Source organism: Protobothrops mucrosquamatus, unplaced genomic scaffold, assembly GCF_001527695.2.
Source record: "Protobothrops mucrosquamatus isolate PMUCROS unplaced genomic scaffold, P.Mucros_1.0 scaffold_233, whole genome shotgun sequence".
Taxonomy (NCBI): Eukaryota; Metazoa; Chordata; class Lepidosauria; order Squamata; family Viperidae; genus Protobothrops; species Protobothrops mucrosquamatus.
Window position 1 is genome coordinate 69,752 of NW_015386309.1, and position 19,290 is coordinate 89,041.

General features: G+C 39.3%; 1 protein-coding gene across 1 annotated transcript in view; it reads right to left on the reverse strand.

Annotated features, from left to right (window-relative positions):
- Positions 1–18,941, reverse strand: part of ABCA4 (ATP binding cassette subfamily A member 4) — a gene marked incomplete at its 3' end in the record, with an annotated part of 88,479 nt that extends 69,538 nt beyond the window's left edge. Inside the window, exons 1-6 of the mRNA XM_029286917.1 lie at positions 18,876–18,941; positions 16,549–16,642; positions 13,598–13,739; positions 12,780–12,916; positions 10,842–10,969; positions 5,785–5,982 (exon numbers count right to left, since the gene is read on the reverse strand). Of these exons, the coding sequence (XP_029142750.1) occupies positions 5,785–5,982; positions 10,842–10,969; positions 12,780–12,916; positions 13,598–13,739; positions 16,549–16,642; positions 18,876–18,941 (765 nt within the window). The remainder of the gene's footprint in view (positions 1–5,784; positions 5,983–10,841; positions 10,970–12,779; positions 12,917–13,597; positions 13,740–16,548; positions 16,643–18,875) is intronic.
- Between the last annotated feature and the right edge of the window lie 349 nt (positions 18,942–19,290).

Sequence of the window (19,290 nt, forward strand, 5' to 3'; positions counted from 1 at the left end):
GTTGCAAGAGTCCCGGGCATTTGCAGAAGCTGCCCGGGACCAGACTGAGCGGCGCCGGCCTTGTGCGCATGCGCAAGGCGGGAAAAGCCCGCCTCATGATTGGTTGAACTTGCCCGGGGATCAGAGGGTATAAATAGAGGCCTGCGTGCCTCTGCTCTGGTTGTTCGTAGAATGGAAGCAAACAATAAAGACTTGTTAGTGATGCTTCGTCTCAAGCGCCATTATTCTCCGGACTTAACAGGGGACATGATAGCAGTGTTCCAATGTCTCAGGGGCTGCCACAAAGAAGAGGGAGTGAAGCTATTTTCCAAGGCGCCTGAAGACAGGACAAGAAGCAACAGATGGAAAATAACCTAGAACTAAGGAGAAATTTCCTGATAGAACAATTAATCAGTGGAACAACCTGCCTCCAGAAGCTGTGAATGCTCCAACACTGGAAGTTTTTAAGAAGAGACTGGACAGCTATTTGTCTGAAAGGGTATAGGGTTTCCTGCCTGAGCAGGGGGTTGGACTAGGTGGGACATTAAACCAAAAATATTAAGGGACATTGGACATCACTTGCCTTTACTGATAAAAAGGGAACTTTGTGGCACACAATGCTATTAAGTACAGATAAAACTGATGCTTTATATTATAAGGAAAGAAGAAAAGACCATGACAAACATATGCTATTTTGGGCAAGATCCTCCAGCTAACACCAATTTATTTATTTATTTATTTATTTATTATTTAGATTTATATCCCGCCCTTCTCCTCGTAGGACTCAGGGCGGGATTTCCTCCTTAGTCTTGATCTTAATCTTATGATTGCTTTATAGAATATAGCCAAAAGCCTTAAAGCATCCTTATGCAAAATTTGTATTACAGATAAAGTATATGAGGTATATGAGGTATGACTGGTTGGAGATTAGAAATAATAAAGGAGAATAAATGTGGAAAGGTCAAAAGTGGAAAATGTATGTATAATAAAAACAATTGGACAACAAGGACAAATATTCTAAAGAAGAATAAGGGAGGAAAATGTAAATAATAGAAGATTACAGTTACGAAATTGCTGTAAAAAAAAAAGGGAGGAGTATACACTGTGTGTGTATGTGTGTTATGTTTTGTTTGGTTTTGTTGGTTTAAAAAATAAAAAATTATTAAAATTTTTAAAAAAAGTATATGAGGTTTCCATTGTGGTTATGAAAGTTGAAGTTCAATATATCTGGAAACCAAAACAGAAGAGAAGGTTATCTGTACTTGGATGCCAGCTGGCCATAAACTGGAAGTCTCCAAGCCTTGTGTTTCCTGCTTCTCACTAAGAGCTCCAAGCTAGTGAAATTTCACTCTTTCATTGCTTTTACACGCAATACTTGGCAATACTTCCTGACATGCCCTTCATTTTAATCTCTGTCAGTCAATACAACCATTGACTGTGAAAGCGGGGGAAACAGAATTTGGAAACCAAATACACCTAGAACAGTGGTTCTCAACCTTTTTAATGCTGCGACCCCAACCGGTCGTAAGTCGAGGACTAAACCGGTCGTAAGTCGAGGATTAAACCAGTTGTAAGTCGAGAACTACCCAACCGGTCGTAAGTCGAGGACTTTCCCTGCCCAGGAGCGCCGCGCATGCGTGGTTCTGCCCCCTGCGCCGGCCGAGGCATAGCTGGCAAGCGGCAGAGACGAAGCAGGCCGACCACCAGCTGGCCCAGCCCAAGGGAGGTAAGGCACCCGCCGGAAAAGGGAAAAAAAATGGCGGACAAAAAAAAATGGCGGACAAAAAAAATGGCGGAAAGCCTTGCTTGGCGACCCCCGTGAAATGGTCGATCGACCCCAAATGGGGTCCCAACCCACAGGTTGAGAACCACTGACCTAGAAGGTGTCAATTTATGGACAGCTGCTCCACAATGTGAACAGGTAAGGATAGGAAACCAATGCAGAGCCCATTTTGGAGTAACTATAGCAGGCTTACGATACATGAGTTTTCCGTCAGACTTACATTTGTTCTCAAGAATTTGGGACAAAATAAAAGTCTTAAACCAAAACACATGACTTTGGGCAGCTAATAATGCTGAGAAACAAGATACAGATAGTCCTCAACTTATGACTGGCTGTTTAGCAACTGTTCGAATTTACATCCAGGCTTCCAGGCTCAATGACAAAATCAAGTCCATACCAAATCTCACTGGTGTCGAGACAATTATGGGGGAATGGGGAAATGCTGTGCCAGAGGGCAGGCACCACAACAGGTTTTCCTGGATCCTGCAACATGACAGTCCCTAATGGATGAGCTCCGGAACATACCTCTCCTATTGGATCTAACAGGATGGACAGATACAGTTGGGGAGAGATGATCCTTTCAAGTAACACAGGCCCAATCCATGAATGGCTTTAAAGTTAACTGCCAATACCACATATTGAACCCAGAAGCAGAGTGGCAGCCAGTACATCTCACGGAGCAGAGGTGTTACACGTACCGAACAACGGTGTATTTTGCACCAACTGAAGATTCTGAATACTCTTCAAAGTCAGCCCCGTGTAAACCTCTTTGCAGTACTCAAGTCCAATCAGGGAGGTGAACAAGGCGTGATGACCTTAAGCACTGCTTCCCAGTCTAGGAATGGGATAAATTGCCCCGCAACATAGAGCTGTACAAAGGCCATCTTACCCAAGCCTGCCACCTGCTCTTCAAGTAGGAGTCACATTGGGTTCAGGAAAACCCCACAAATTTCTTCGCAAATGAACAGATACCCTCCTTCTCACTCTCTCTCCCCCCCCCTGCTTTCAGCAAGCATCCTCTTTCCATTCAGATTTCATTTCCTAAGGCAAAGTTGTAAAATGCAGCAACTCTCAATTGGATTGCAGGTCAAAAGGCTTCTGGAGGAGCTAAGTGCCGCTAAGGGCATCATTCCATCCTGACAGCAAGCTGACATGAAAGCCAAAAAAAGGCTTCTCCTGCACCAAAAATGCCTCAGCTGTCAGAAACCGAAGAAAATGACAGCTTTATGGAAAAGGCCTGTCGGTGTTTCGCACCAATTGTATACAGTAGAAGGGCCTGCAACCGAAAGTGCCCTGGGGCATCTAGGGTACTGCATCTGAACTTTCTACAGATACAATAGAAGAATAGAGGGACTGTGAGACTCACTCTGGAAAATTTCCAAACATGGGATTAACCTAAAGGCAAAAGCTGATTCAAATTTATCCTGGAATACTGCTGGGGGGGGTCTCTTATAGGCCTTTCTCCTCCTTCTCCTTCATTGTACCTTGACTGAGCGAGCTTGGCTCAGTCAAGGTACAATGCCTGAGCGAGCTTGGCTCAGTCAAGGTACAATGCCTGCCCAAATCATCCACCCCTGGTACTAGTCTCTTGGAGGAAATCTAAAGAATGTGTTGACTCTGACAAGTATAAATGGTCCCTTCCCTCCTTCAGCTTTTCTTTTCTCTGCCAGACAAAACTCTCTTATTCTCTAATGAATGTGTCATGTAGCATCCACGATTTGACTCATGCTCCAAATCTTCCCTCCTTCACTCCTGGTATCTTTAACAAAAAAAATTATTTTTTTTCAAGGAAACGATGGGTTAGTAATTCTCCAATCCACCCCAACACATCTCAGTACCTTCTGACTACAAATTGCTTCTCTTTTTGACCCCCAAAGCACATGGACTCTTGTCCATCGATCCATTTGTTCCAATGATGCAACTTTCCTTTTTCCTTCGCATCCTATGTTTTTTTTTAAATGTCCAGCTCTTAAACATATTTCCTACATTCCTTCCACGTATTTTGCTGGATTTGTGAAGAAAGGAGGGAAAAATGCACATGAAGTATTGAATAATTCATCAGGTGTACTTATGGGGTGATCTGGATGTAACAGGGTGATAAATATAGATACCTTTTCTGCGTGTACCTGTAGAAAAATTCTTTTAATAAAAAAACAAAAAGGCAGAGGAACTAGATCAGGAATAAGCAAATGAAATCCATTCTCAAAAGCATCCAGAACACTTTATCCATCCAATTTATTTCTCCCCAATAACGTGAAGACTTAAAGTCCCCCTTTGGGGCAAACCAGTGTTATACAACTCTGTAGTTATACAACATCTTAGATTGGGCTAAAGTGTTTGGATAGTTTGTGATTCAGCATGTTGTGGGACCAACCAATTTTTTTTTCTTGGATCAAGAATATTAAGGGAACATAGGAATTATATTTTGTGGATCCAAATTTAAACTTTAGTAAGTTGTATAAACTCAAGTTGCAATGGAAGGTTTTTAGGCATTTCTTTTCTGGAATGTTTAAGAAACTTTTGTGTCTCTCCATTCTAAATGATCTTTAAGCTACTCCATATTAGAGACCTTTCCAGCTTGGTGCCTTCCAAATGTGTTGGATCAATTCTCAAAACTGCTTGCCAATCCAATCGCAGAGGGTGAAGTCAAGACATTTCCGGGAGGCTTGAAAATGAAGAAGGCAGCCATGCCTTTATTAAAATAATTCAAAATCCTGCATGCACATAGTGCTCAGTCAAACACTATGAACATTGGAGTTGGAAGGAAGGTTTGGAGATATTGGGGTGGAGACGAGAGGTATGGGAGAAGAAGGCTTGATGTCTCTTTCTACTACCCCTTAGAGCAGTGATGGCGAACCTTTTAGAGACCAAGTGCCCAAACTTCAACCCAAAACCCACCTCGGCGAGTTAGCGGGCAGCTGGTTGAAGAGGACGGTTGCCATTTCCGGGGCATGGCACTCGTGCCCACAGAGAGGGCTCCGAGTGCCGCCTCTGGCACACGTGCCATAGGTTCGCCACCACTGCCTTAGAGTAAAACTTCTATCATTTTATGGGAACAAGTAAATCTAATGCATCAAGTGAATCACGATTCATCTACTTAAGTCCTCTGGACTTTCTTATCCTGGTATTTCCAGGATGCTTCCATCATCCACAGCTAGCCAACGTATCTGTTTGAGGAAAGCTTTTGCTCTCATCTATGCCAAAACAAAGGAAAAAGCTGCCAATGTGGACTTTGTAGTGATAGTCCCACCTCTTTTCTTGACTTCTTTGGTGAGAAGTTTCTTTCTTTTCTTTTTTTTAGGAACATATGCTATAGTTGAGATAAGCCTTTAAGCTTCCTGTACAAAGGAAGCAAATAAATATTTCCTTTCTTCTACTCATTAGGGTATTGGGTTAAAAAGTACCATGAATGAAGATGCAGTTTCAGCTGTTTAAACTGCATTAACAAGATTAAATCACACACATATACCAACCCAGAAACCAAACAGAACTTGCAACAAATGCAACTATGGTGTCTTTTAGTTTTGACAGCCTATTTCCCTAAACATTTTTTTTAAACTTCAGTAAATTTTGGGATTCCAAATCTGTGCTACAGTATTATGCCTCTGATACATAGCCTTTCTGGCGATGCAAGGATCCAAATTCAGAGAAATGTCCACTGTTAATGTTAAGAGAAAAAGTTGCCATGCGTGGCACAACTCCAAAGTCTCCCAAAGCCTTTTTCTCTTATGGCTAAAATATAGTAGGTAGATTCAATTTGTTTCTTCATGAATGATGGAATAGAATGTAGTCTCATTATTTTCTTTGTTCTTCAGTTGAAGTTTCTCTGGCATGGGTGCCAGGACTCTATAGGTGCCTGATTATGCCTCTGCTCGTGTCACACCATAACTATATCATTATTTTATTTATTTTATTTCGTCATCTAAGAAAAATGTACTTTGTTGAACCTAGTTTAAACAAAAGAACCATACCCTCATTGTTATTCCCATTAGTAAAAAGATAAGCCTTTGACTGGAACTTACCAAATGGAAAAGCTTAAAGAAGTCCACATTTGCATATAAGGAGTCTTCAACCTTTTGCAAATTTTCCTGGGAAAGGGCACACATTGCACTATGCACAGCCTGAAAGCCACTTGGACTCCGGAAGATAATAAAGCGATTCAGCAAGGTCTGGCTGCAAGCTATATCTTTCAAAGTCAAGTCTGGGACACCAAAGGCAAACTGTGGACAAAACACAAATTGTAGCCACCCATTGTTTTATTATCATCTAAGAATGCCTGCAGAGCCCAGAGGCATTGTTAGAAATCCATGTTATACTGGAGACCAATGTGTTCTTTTGCAACATGCTAGCTTCCCATTTTTAAAAATTTAACAAAATATTTAAAAATACCTAAAAAGAGAGCTTGGAAAGATCAGAAGATCGCGTTGGCAGGTACACGGTCGCAAACTGCAGCACAAGCAGGTGAGAGGAGATAGAAGTCCAATCAAGAAACAATGTTCAATTTTTTACCTGAGGGATTGCCTTTTTCCAAGAGTCTATGTCTGTCCAACCACATCTAGCAGATTGGCCGTGCTGCAGATCCTGTCAGCCGAAGAGTGTTGGCTGGCAGGGACCCAAAGATGGGCTTTTTCTGCAGTGGCCCCTGATCTATGGAACATCCTCTCTTGCGAGATTAGAATGGCTCAACCCTGTTAGCCTGTCATAAGGCCATAAAACCTGTCTATATTCCTGAACCTGACCAAATATCTTGGCTGCTATATATATTTATTTTGGATGTTTTCGTTGTTTTTATTCTTTTCAAATGTTTTAGTATTTTGATTGTAATATATTTTTTCAATTGTAAGCTGCCCAGAGTTTTTGACTGAGATGGGTGGTTATAGAAATTGAATATATGGTAGAGAGAGGGGGGGAGGGAGAGAGGGAGAGAGAGGGAGGGAGGACAACCCATAATTAAGAACAGATTATAGCAAAATCAAGTTAGTGATTCATAGTGATTCAAGTTCATTACACAGTACTATAATATTCAGCTTATTACAAATTTGACTTAAGGACAGAACTTGGGAACAGAACATGTTGTTAAACTGGAGAATACCTGTACCTTAGAACACCTTTTTCTCTCATATTGAAGTAGATAATACCTAACTGGTAGTTTGTTGCTGTAATTGACCCAGATTCACCTCTTTATGTGGGAGCAGTTGGTATAAATCATCACGCAATTTAAGTCAGTGTGATAAATGGAATCCTGTCCAATGATGTTCATTTTTAACCTTATCAGAAACTAAGACTCTATCTTATGTCACATTTCTATAAGAATACAGAATATGTGGCAGAATTATACTGGTCAGGGAAATTAACATCCTAATATTCTCATTTCTGATAAAAAAAAAAATAAAGCTTCACATTCTTGCCTGTAGAAACAGAGGCTTGAAAGGAAGCAACTAATGCAATTATCACCAGAAGCTAAAATAGTAGTAACTGTGTAACTGCCACAGTCTCTTGCAGGCAAGTATTTTAGATTACTATCAAGAAATAAAGTTGCAACCAGGAAAAGATCTTTTTATCAGTTGGATGGGAGACAGCCCGGAAATTCCGGGGCAGTAGACTGGACTAGGATGTATAAATACTTCCAAGAAGAAGTAAGGAATCACAATCCATATTGCTGCCAAGAAAATACTGGAATAATCAAGATGTATTCAAGCAGTTATAGAATTACTAGGTTATTTTGAGAATCTTTCGTTTTGTGATCTGTAGATATTGTGACACAAAATTGGGAACAAAAGCATCAGTCTAAATACTATTCTGTGGACATTCTTCATAGAACCAGGGCCAATAGAGGATTTAATATTAAAAAAAAAAAACCCAGTGAAAGAGATTATTAATACTGATTTCCTGAAAGAGATTACTAGTCATTAAATGTAATTTCTACAGAGAATTTTAAATGAAGTCCCAATTCAAAAATGTTCTTTTTTAACTACCCATCTGGTTTTCTTTGCAGCTTTCCCTATGACTCAGAAACAGCCCCGTTATCTCTCTTGTAACCTGAAAGCAGCAGTTGGGAAATAAATTCCAGTAATTTTATCGGTGTGCCATTGTTCAGCAAACACTTTTGAGAGGAGAAACAAAATATTTTCTCAGTTAGCTGGCCTCCAGATTAGGTTGAGCTTTTATGTGTGAGTGTGTGTCATTTCCTGCGCTCCCAGGGTGCTTACGAGGTCAGCCCTTCAGCTGCGTGCCGTTCTTTACAGAAGACTGAAACACTCGTAAACAGCACTGCTGGGGCGATCCATTCTTTTTCATAGTTTCCTTAGAATGACATTGGAAGAGGAAGCAGGATATATTATTAGCCGTGGCAAAGAAGCATCAGAACATCCCATGACAACGGCAAAGTCTGTTCTGTGGAGGAGCCATGCACTTGGAGTCAACGGACCGTAATAAAATATTATTTTTCAAGCAGAAGGACATTTGCAAAGCATACATGTTCCCTGATGGAATCTCAGTATATGCCAGTCAGTTGAATAAATAACCAGTAGATCAAATATGTTTGATACTTTAGAATGCACAAAGAGGAATACCCTCTCATATGACACCCGACAGAGAACCCAAAGTCAGAAATTACAGGGAAAAGTTTTTGTCCAGCCACATCCTGATATGAGCATCATCTATTCCTATGAGAATTTGCCTAACCAATTATTGGATCTACCAGGAAGAAACAGCTGTATTTTGGGAAGGCTTGGAGGGCTAAGGCATTGCTTAGTGCTGCTTCTCTGTAGCAGTGCCAATGTTGTGGAAAATATTGTCTATGCTGATCTATAATCTGTATTAATAGCAGATATGGAATTTTATTCTAATAAGAACTGATGAATGCTCTTCGCTATTCAGATTCTGACATAGCACAGCACTTAAATAGGTTTCTTTAAGGATAACTAAGTCTAAATTCTTCATAAGAGGAAGATTGCATTTCAGAGAAACTGTCTTAAATGCATCACTGTTTCAAAGATTTTCAATATATATTTAAAGATTATCAGTAGGACTCCCTCAGTGGACTCAAATGGGTATTTTTTTCAAGGTGACTTAGCCATGTACCCACTTGTATTATTTTTTTAGAATGTTATTTACTAGACCAGTTTAGGCTGGCATAAACTGCTACTAACATTCATATTACACAGAACATTTTTTTCCCCTTCTGCACAAATAAAAGAGCTGCTAGGGAGTTTCCTACAGCACCAGTCAGAATCCAATCAACTGAACAGTCTTAACAAAAGTCACATAAACCATCTACAATTTGGGGAGGGGGGGAATAACTATCAGAGTGAAAAGCAAGCTCATTAATTCCATCTCCTGCTGGCTGCAAATAACCACACGCATTTCCCACATCTGAGCATTATATAACAACAAAAAAAGAAAAAAATATATAAAGAGGAATTGTGCCATTCAGCCAGTGTCTTTCTCTTCTCCTCAGTAAGAAAGGCTTTAGTTCCACAGATCTGTTTCAGCAGACCTCAATTATTTGCACCACATTCCTTTCCCAGTTCTCCTGCCCCCAAGAGCCAATGCTTGAGTCACACACAAGTCATCTATGAGGAGAGGATGGGTGCAGAATAACCAGGGGCTGCAATTCTCTAGTTAAAAGAATTAAAAAGAAGAAAAAAAAAATAGCTATTATTTGGTGTGAATTCAAGACAGGAGATCTATCTTTCAAGGGCCCAATCAATTCACCTGAGACAATGCCCCAGCAATGCCCTTTCACCTCTGCCCTGCTGACATGAAGAGCAGGGATTGTGCATTTTAGCATTTCTCCTACTAAAAGATTTGGGACCTATTCAGGGCCAGCTCAAGGCGTTTTACTGCTTGATCTGAAAGACATGATAGTGCCTCCTTTCCCATTCAATTGCCCATCTGGTCAGCTCTTCCATCATACCAAATGCCAACAATTGGTTTATGAGACCTTTCAACACCCACATAACTTTGTTCTCCAAGAGAAAGGAATGGTCTGGGCCATGATGTAATGGTATGTGGGAATGACCTTGGGAAACAGGGGGGGAGGGGAAGCCACAGCCAGGTTAATGGTTGAATAGGGGACAACTTAACCCACAGCAGGAATGTGGGCATAGCAAACATCTGAAAAGGGACCCTCCCGAGTTTCCTGGTCTGTAAAGGTGACTAGAAGAAATGTACCTTCTAACTTGCAAGATTCTGTTAATAAAGTAGAACTAGTTCATCTGGGCATGCTTCCTGTCCGTTCTACCTCACAAGACTGACACAAACCTGGACTGAAAAAATCCGGAAGACCATTAGATCCAAAGTTACTGTTTTATATATCTTTTTTTCCCCGGCCACCCTAGAGCTCATTTCAGTTTTTGCAGACCAAACCATGATCCTCTAAGAATGGACAGTCAATAGGCAGGTAGAGGTTAGAGTGCTTCTTTCTGCCCTAGTGCTTCTACACTCTATTTAAGGAATGATGTGGTTCTGGCTGCATTCAAAGTTCTGTGAAAAACAGCAGCATACCAGAAATTTTTGTGGGAAAAATATTTCCACAAAACAACATGGAAACATTAAAGTTTCCAATAGCTTCAATGCATCTGTGAAAGCAAACTTCTCAGAACCTCCTTACTCATAGGAGGAAATGAGCAGAAAACCCCATTTCTTTGCTTTGCCTTCCATCACCTTCATCCATTAAAGAAAAGAAATAAAAAGAGTGGGAGTAGAATCATCCCTGGCCCAGGAGAAATTTTCTCCCCATCAAAACATCACTAAGGACTGACAGGAAATCTAGATGCTAAATTACAGACTGAAGCAGGGTTTCAAAGCATCCTGTCTTTGATTATGACTGTGTTATATTTGCTCTGAACAACTCATAACAAAGGTGTGGCTAAAACAATTTCTCTCTGTGTTCCTCACTTAAAGCAGGTGGTATTCAATTAATTAGTTTGTTGCCTAATTTTGTTTTCTATTATTATGCTTTAAGTTCTATTTATTAGCAAAAGTGCTGTTGGATACAAACAATGGAAAAAGGCTTTAAATATCCGAACCCATCTAACACAAAAGCTTCCCGTTTTTCAGAATCTCATCAACTCACTTGTTCAGGTCGTACAACGGCATTAGTTAGGTGGTAGACCACGGTATCAGGAAGGCCTGCATCTTCAAGCAGGAACTTGGTTAAATTCTCTCCATCTTTTAAGATATCATGGATTCGTATTCCTCTTCCTAAGTCAAGAAACGGTAAGAAAGCCGTTAAGTGTTAGTACAGCAAAATGCTTTTAAACAAACCACAAAGTCACACAAATTCACTTGCTCCTTAGCCCATTCCTACTTTTATGGAAGATGAAGATTTTATGGGCTAAGATGAAGATGAAGATTTTATGGGCTATCTAACAGGATTGTGAATTGTCCCGAGGACTGTGAAACTGTGTATGAGAAAATCTTTCAACTCTATTTTAAAAAACACTGTATAAATACAAAAAAAATGATTCAACCTACACCAGCATTATATATATAAAACAACAAGAAATCACAGTTGTCAGTTGTTTAGCTGGTATTGACCTTCATATGCATTGAGTTCTTTTCAAGTACCTAAGATGCCATAATGTATTGGTGTAGCATATGTGTGGATCCAGGCTGTGGGGCTTTTTGTAGTTTACAGATAGAAATTTTGTCAATGTGCAGATTTTTTAAGTGCCATCCAATATTTTGGGGTATGGTATTTTTGGAATGCCATATCAAAAAAACTTTGTGTAGGACTTAGAAGGGTCATGTGATCATCTTCTAACAAGCAAAATCAATGGGAAAGCCAGATTCACTTAACAACTGTGGCAAGAACGGTCATAAAATGGGGCAAAATTCATTTAACCAATGTCTCACTTAGCAACAAAAATTTGGAGCTCAGTTGTGGTCATAAGTTGAAGATTACCCGTAATGGAACATTCTAGAGGTTTTGGGAAAGACTCTTTAAAAAGAATTGCCTTCATTTAACAGCAAGCAGCATTGAAGACTTCAAGAACAATATCTGAATGCAAAATGACAGTTGTATTGCACATTACATAAGAGGCTTGGCATTTGGAACACACTTATTTATTTTTCTGCACACTGAAAAGAGTTGGCATGCTGAAAAGATGCAGACCCAGGATTTCAAAGGATGACCCAAAATTTTCAAAGGCCTGATGCTGTGAACTTCAAAGCTCAAGTGTTTTGTTGTTACTGGTTACCAGGCCAGTGTGGGTGGGTTTCAGCCACTTAAGAATAAATAGTTTTGGAATCTCTTTCTCCAGTTTATTTACCCAAAGAAAGTTGCAGTCACTTTAGATCCTGCCTTGTGGGGAGCCCTGAATCCTTCCAATTAGTTTCTCATGACCAAAGCTGGATTAATCATTATGCTAAATAAAGTAGATCTCTCATTAATCAAGTGGATGTGTGCCTGCTGTGGCTTAATTATTTGAAGTTTCCCTATGTTTGTTCCTTTGAATAACTTACCACAATTCAAAACACTGCAGTGCTTAATCACAGGGAGAAAAGAAATATCCTTAAACTCACATAGAAGGTGATGACTGGTAAGAATCCATTCATTTTCATCATTTGCCAGTGGCAATGGTGAATGATTGCTATCATAAATTAAATACTGTGGACCAATCAATTCTTATTCTTATATTCCCGTGTTTCCCCATGATTAAAATTGACATTGTGGAAAGTACCACTTAATTCTGAGACCAAGCCCTGTTCTTTAGCTTTTGATTCCCTTTGTCTCTTAACCTAGAAGAGACAGTGGTTGTAGGCAGCCTCAGCGAAGGGGAAGTTTGGTTTTAAGCAGGCCACATTTAATTAGAGAAACCATGAGTTATTTGAATGTTGGAGATATTTAAAGTATTTTCTTTTTTCCCTTTTAATATGGATCCATTTGTTTTGTTGCCAGCAGTCAACATACCCAGTGTGATGCTAGTTCTCAAGAAAGTTTTGCTCTCCAGTTTAATGTAACTCATGGTATTTGGGAAGGGAAATAAAAGAGAACAGAATCGATAGTTACCTGTAACCTTTTCAGGATTGGTCCTCATTGCTTCCATAAACTGGGTCATGGTTCGTAGTTCTTCCCAGAATACACGCAAGTCTCTTTCATTGATTTCAAGCAATACCTCTTGAGCATCTTGATATACTCTTGCTAAACTGAAATGGACATTGGTAGAGAAGTAAAAGTTGCTTAAGGCTATTCCCCTTGGCTATCTTCTAGAAATCAGCCTTTCTCAGTCTGCAGAGAATAAGACTAAGAGGGTAAAATTTGTTTCTTTTCCATATTTGCTTTTTGGAACTCATTGATAATTCCTATTTATTTATATGTCATATTTCTAAACCACTCATCTCCCTCTGCCAGTTTGCTCTCTGTTTATATATGGTGGCTTGTCTTGTCAGTGTTGGTGGGAGTGTAAGTGATGGTTCCTTAATTTAGGTTGTTGTTTGATGCATTTGTTAATAAGGATGACAGTGAGATGAAGAGAAGGTTTAGTAGAAAACAAGTGGATAATTTCATTGTAAATGGTAAAAAAAAAACCAAAAATTAATACATTGAAATGGATGAAGTGGAAATCCTAAAGTTGGGAAATACATGAACAGAGAAATAATATTGGATATTATATATTTAAATAATATTTAGATGAAGGACATATCTTATATGGATGTCAGACTTCCATCTGAAAAAGAATTAAATAATTAAAACTAAAATGCCTGTAAGGTCTATCTTTATCTTTATTCACTAATTCTTGTGGCTCACAAAATTGAGTTATGGTACTTAATATTTAAAATATCAAAGTCTGCCACATGTGAAGCTTTTCTCCTCCTTTACTTACTTACATGGAATTATTATAGTTGGAGACAACACCTGGAGATTCTCCACGGGTGGGGCTTTTGAAACATGGGTTGTTCACGTTACAAAAGATGCCCTGTAACCATGGCAGAGTTCCTGCAGAAGGCATAGCTTTATTTGGAAAGTGACCTTCATGTAAGAAGCAAAGACATGAAATGAAAAATTAGCATTGATAATCAAAGCCACTTGAAGTGAAAATATTTTATTTATACAAACCATTTTTGCTTTGGGAGGGGGGATAAAATATAAAAACATTTAATTTGACTTAAACTCAAACTTAAATTTAGATATCCGTGGCTTAACTTTTCAGTTATGAAGATAAGATAACCTTTATTGTCATATTTTACTGTGGGCACACTGGCACACATTAAAAATGAAATTTTGTTGCCTGCTCTCAAAAGGGTACACATACACAACACACATATAGACATGTTATATATACATATGTATAGACCTACACCCTTACATATAAATACATATAAACATTAATCACTGTCCATCTTGAATACATAACAGAAGGAGGAAGCTTTAGAGTTCACAAGGTTGATACTGTATGGAACAAAACTGTGACTGAATCCGGATGTTCTGCTTCGGATACCATGGAGCCTCCTCCCAGAAGGTAAGAAGGAAAACAGGTCATGAAGAGGATGTGTAGTGTCCCACACAATACTGCAGACCCTGCTCAAGCAACGCTTATATGCTATGTCCTGGATCAGGGGTAGGCAACCTTGGCTCTTTTATGACTCATGGACTTCAACTCCCAGAATTCCTGAGCCAGCCATGCTGAGGGGAAAGGGAGAGGTTTCCAAGCTGAGCCATGCTGACTCAGGAATTCTGGGAGTTGAAGTCCACGAGTCATAAAAGAGCCAAGGTTGCCTACCCCTGTCCTGGATTGAAGGGACTGAACTGCCAATAACTAGTATGCAAAATTGCTTCCATACGCTCAGGTGGGTAGAAATGGCTCAGCTTTTGGATGGGGCTAGAGTTTTGACTTTCCCTCTTAGAAGAGCAAGCAAATCCCCAGATGGGGATGAGTGTAGATGCTGTTGAATAGATGCTGAATGTTTTTTCAGGACAAGATTTCTCACATCCATTCACCGGTACCCCATGTAAACTTCAACATCCTGTGTGTGCATAGTGGCTCTCTCTCTCATTCAGGTAGACCCCGACTTACAATCACCAACTGAGTCCAAAATTTCTGTTGCTAAGCGAGATTTGTCCCATTTTATGACTTTCCTTGCCACAGTTGTTAAATGAATCACTGCAGTTGTTAATTTAGTAAGAAGTCTGTTAAGTGAATCTGGCTTCCCCATCGATTTTGTTTGTCAAAAGGTGACAAAACTTGATCACAGGACCTGGAATATTACAACCGTCCTAAATATGACGCTATTGCCAAGCATCTGAATTTTGATCACATGACTATGGGGATGCTGCTAGGGTCATAAGTGTGAAAAACAGTCCTAAGTCACTTTTTTCTGTGCCATTGTAACTTCAAACAGTCACTAAATAAATGGCTGTAAGTCAAGGACTACCTGTATTGGAGCTGCAAAAAATAAATAAATCAGGACACCACTAGACGGCATCAAAGAGATATATAAATTCTTTATTGTACTCTGGTAATCATTCAGAGTTTTGCAGTTCAGCTATGATAATTCTAATTTGTAAACTCTTTAGACTGTATCATGTGGGATCCTTGGTGCTCTCTGAGCATGGTTGTTTTGTTGCAGATGTTTCATTACCAAACTATGATGTGGTAACATAGTCAATTCTAGACTATATCATTCACTCGTCTCCACTCCAACTGATGTATGTAACTATGTAACCATGGATACTTGCACTGAGAAAAGTCTGTTTGATGCAAAAATTCTAACCTGCTTTCATTTCATCATCACTGCTGAGCAAGTGGTTTTATTTCTTGTATTTTTTTTTACTATAATAAGAATGCTTGACTGTACGTACATGAATGTACCCTATCATCTTTATTTTATTGGATTTACATGCTGAGCTCAAAAGGGTATATATGGTGCTTCCTCCAATTTTTCCTCACAACAAATATGTGAAATAGATTGGGCTGTTCCAAAGTTATCCTATGAGGGTGGACTAGTACCCAGATGTCCCTTACACTGGATCTCAGTTATTTTATTTTAATCATTTTATCTCCATAACAAGCCTGCGAGGGAGGCTGGGTTTAACTGCAACAGAAGAATAGTAGCCTAATGTTTTTCCAGCCATTTCTTTGTAACTGCTGCTTTTTCAGCTAAAAGTATTGTTTTATTTCTTCAGTGTGTATTGGAAACACAAGGGCATGCACATACATCTAATAGGGGACTGGTGGTGGGTGGGATGATTTTTGGGGTTTCCATAACCTAAAGCAGCTGGTGGAGGACATTTCTGGAGCAATATAGTTTTTGCACTCCTCTGTTTATCAGCTGAAGAAAGAACAGAGATTGAGATGCTAGTTTTATGTATCTTGTTCTCTGCATTGTGAGGAAAACAGAAGTTAAAGTAAGTTTCAAATGGACTTGTGAAGAAGTGAGGTGTGAACCATGGCATAGCCAGGTTAAGACTGGAAATAAAGTATGACCTAAATTGGGAATATCATTATGTTAGCATCGTCATGAATTCCCAAAGCAGCAACAAATCAAGCATGGAAATGCTTTCTGGATGATGTCATCTCCTATCCTTTTTCCATCTGGAGAGTCAAAGGCTGGTCAACCCTTGATTTCCCTCCCCCCTCAAATTTAAATTTGAGATTGAGACTAGCAGAAGCTTTGATCTCCTACTTCTTTCTTACGTGAAAGTACCAGATTCTATTCAACCAGCAAAGTAGAAACCTAATATCTTCTGGATACCCAGTTACTTTTGATTTGATTTAAATTTCACCAGACAGGAGCCTATCCTTCCTTTAAAAAAATGAATATAAATAACACACTCTTACATTCATGTTTGTGGTAGACTGGAGTAACTTTCCTCAGCCATACCAGCACAAGAAATAAAGAAACAGGCCATAGAAGTTCAACCAGCAGACGTAGCTGGAAAAAAGAAACACAATTACATGCATCAATTCCATACACTGTTTGAGAAATGGCTTTCATTCCATCTGACTTAGGTTTAGATCATCCAACAAAAGGAGGACATGTCCAGCTTTTTGTTCTCATGTTCTCCATCTGGAAATCATAGCCTTAAAATCAAATATTGTCTGGCATTTTAAGTGTCTTATTTGGTGTTTTATTTTGGACTGTTTTCACAGTAGCAATCATGTAAGCTTTCATGTTTTCAGTGCTAAAATTCTACATACTTAGTAAAAAAATATTTCCAAATATATACATGTAGGAGAGTGATGGTGAACCCCTGGGGCGTGGCATGTCAAAAATTTGGAAAATGCCTAACTTGACCATTGTATCTCTCCCCCCACCCCCAATTTAGGGAGAACAGTGGCACTCAGGGGCAGTGGCAAGGCTGGGCCTGAAGTAGAAGCCTGAGCCTCAACTTCGGTCCTACTGCCACCGCTGCCACTCAAAAAGGACACCTCCCGCCATTCCCCAAAGAACACGAGCTATGGAGAATGGTGCCATTGCCCTCATGGCCCAGCATTCCCCAGGATCTGTCGTGCACTGCTTATCTTCAGGAGGTGTTCTCTTTCTGTTGACCGGCCTCTGAGGCCTACCTAAGGCTGTTCTGGATTGCCTGAGGCCTTCGTTCTTGAAGTGACTTCAGAGAATGCTCTTCTGCAACCTCTGCAGCCTCCAAAAACCATGTGAAAGCACGGCCTGTTTTTGCACGATTTGCAGAGGCTCCAGAAGCCTTGCAAGAACGTGACCTTCTGAATTGAGGACAAGAATGCAGGAGATTGAGATAGAACCAGGCACATGGGCAGATCACAACCCCTTAAAAGTGACATGGAGAGGAATACCAAAAAAATCAAGATGGACTTTGAATCAATCTATATTAAAAGAAAGAGAATGTATAGAACTAGAAAAAAAAGAAATGGAGTTTTTCTTCAAAGAAAACAAAAAAGAACACAACATTACAAAACATATGGGATACAGCCAAAGCTGTAGAGGTATAGCTATAACATACATGGCAAAAAAACAAACAAACAGAAAAGACAACAATATACAGTATATTATTAAGAGAAAAATTTGAAAAATTAGAATCAGAACTGCAAATCTGGAGTTAGTTGGAAGATGGGCAGCTATATAAATGCTTTAAATCAATCGATCAATCAATCAAAAATAATATTTTGTCATTTAGTCCAAAAGATACGAATTCTTTCCCTTCTCCCAAGCCACTTTTCTCTTCCCTTCAACCCAGTAAAAGTACAATAAACCACTGTTAATGCACTTCTGTAAAGTATGAAATGTACAGTACATTGAAAATATCCAAATATCCAAAGACTTTGTCAATTTCAAGATAAGTTTAATTACCAATCTGGACCATTTACCTATTCACTCAAATCCTATGGTTTAATCTATAGCCTTCAAACGATATAGTGTGCTTTGGACTAGAGACACTTGCATAACAAACTCCTGCTCTTTGAAGAACCACAGCAGATGAAAAGATTTAAATCTTTGGACAGTTGCTTCCTGTAGGAAAAGTCCACTGGCTATTTTTATCTTCCAGCCCTGTGTTCTATTAGAGTCAGTATACAACAGGGCAATAAGAGGAAATGAATCTCTCTAGAATTTTCTACACTGATGCATTGAAGTTGGGTAGATTCAGTCTTCTTTCTAGGCAAGGCCATTAATTTAATACATCTAAACCATTCTAAACTTCAAATTAAAATATATGATCAGGACAGACTAATCACAAAAGCACATCCCATTTTACCTTTAAAATGTATGTAATACAGGGAATCCTCAACTTACGACCAAAATTGAGCCAGACGTTTATGTTGCTAAGTGAGAAATTTGTTAAGTTAGTTTTGGCCCATTTTATAACTTTTTCCACACATTTGTTAAGTGGATCACTGCAGTTGTTAAATTAGTAACACTATTATGAAGTGAATCTGGTTTCCCCATTGACTTTTCTTGTCAGGCCGCAGAAGGTGATCACATGACCCCGGGATACTGAACGGTCATAAGTGCGGAGAATGGTCATGTCACTTTTTTCAGTGCCATTGTAACTTCAAATGGTTACTAAGTGAACTGCTGTAAGTCAAGGACTACCTGTATAAAGGGTATTTAAATCTAATTCTCTTTCTCTAAAAGAATTTGAAGCATACATATCTGTTTTATCTTTTGTAGATATGTATTAAGGGCTTACTTTTTGCCGTTTTCGGAGTATCCAGTTTTTCCATAGAAGAAGTCTAACCTGTCTGAAGAAACTCATTCTGAGGCAGTGAGAGCATCGCAAATATGAAGACCAAAAATCATTTGATGTCTGGAGACCAAAAATATGTTGCTATTATCTTCTCACATAAGTCTCTGAATCCTAAAAATAAATGAATTGATTAGCAGATGTGGGCATGAAGCTGCTGAATTGAATTTTTTAAATCTGTTGTATCTGGACCCAGTCACAAAACTACAGGGTTCCAGAAGTGACTTACTCTTGATCTTTTTTCTGCCCCATGAATTGTAAAATAGTTTATGCTATGTTTGGGGTAGGATTTTTTCCCCATCTGTCAGATGACCCACCTGTGTCTCAGATGGATCACCTTCACCCTCAGTTTACTTCAGAG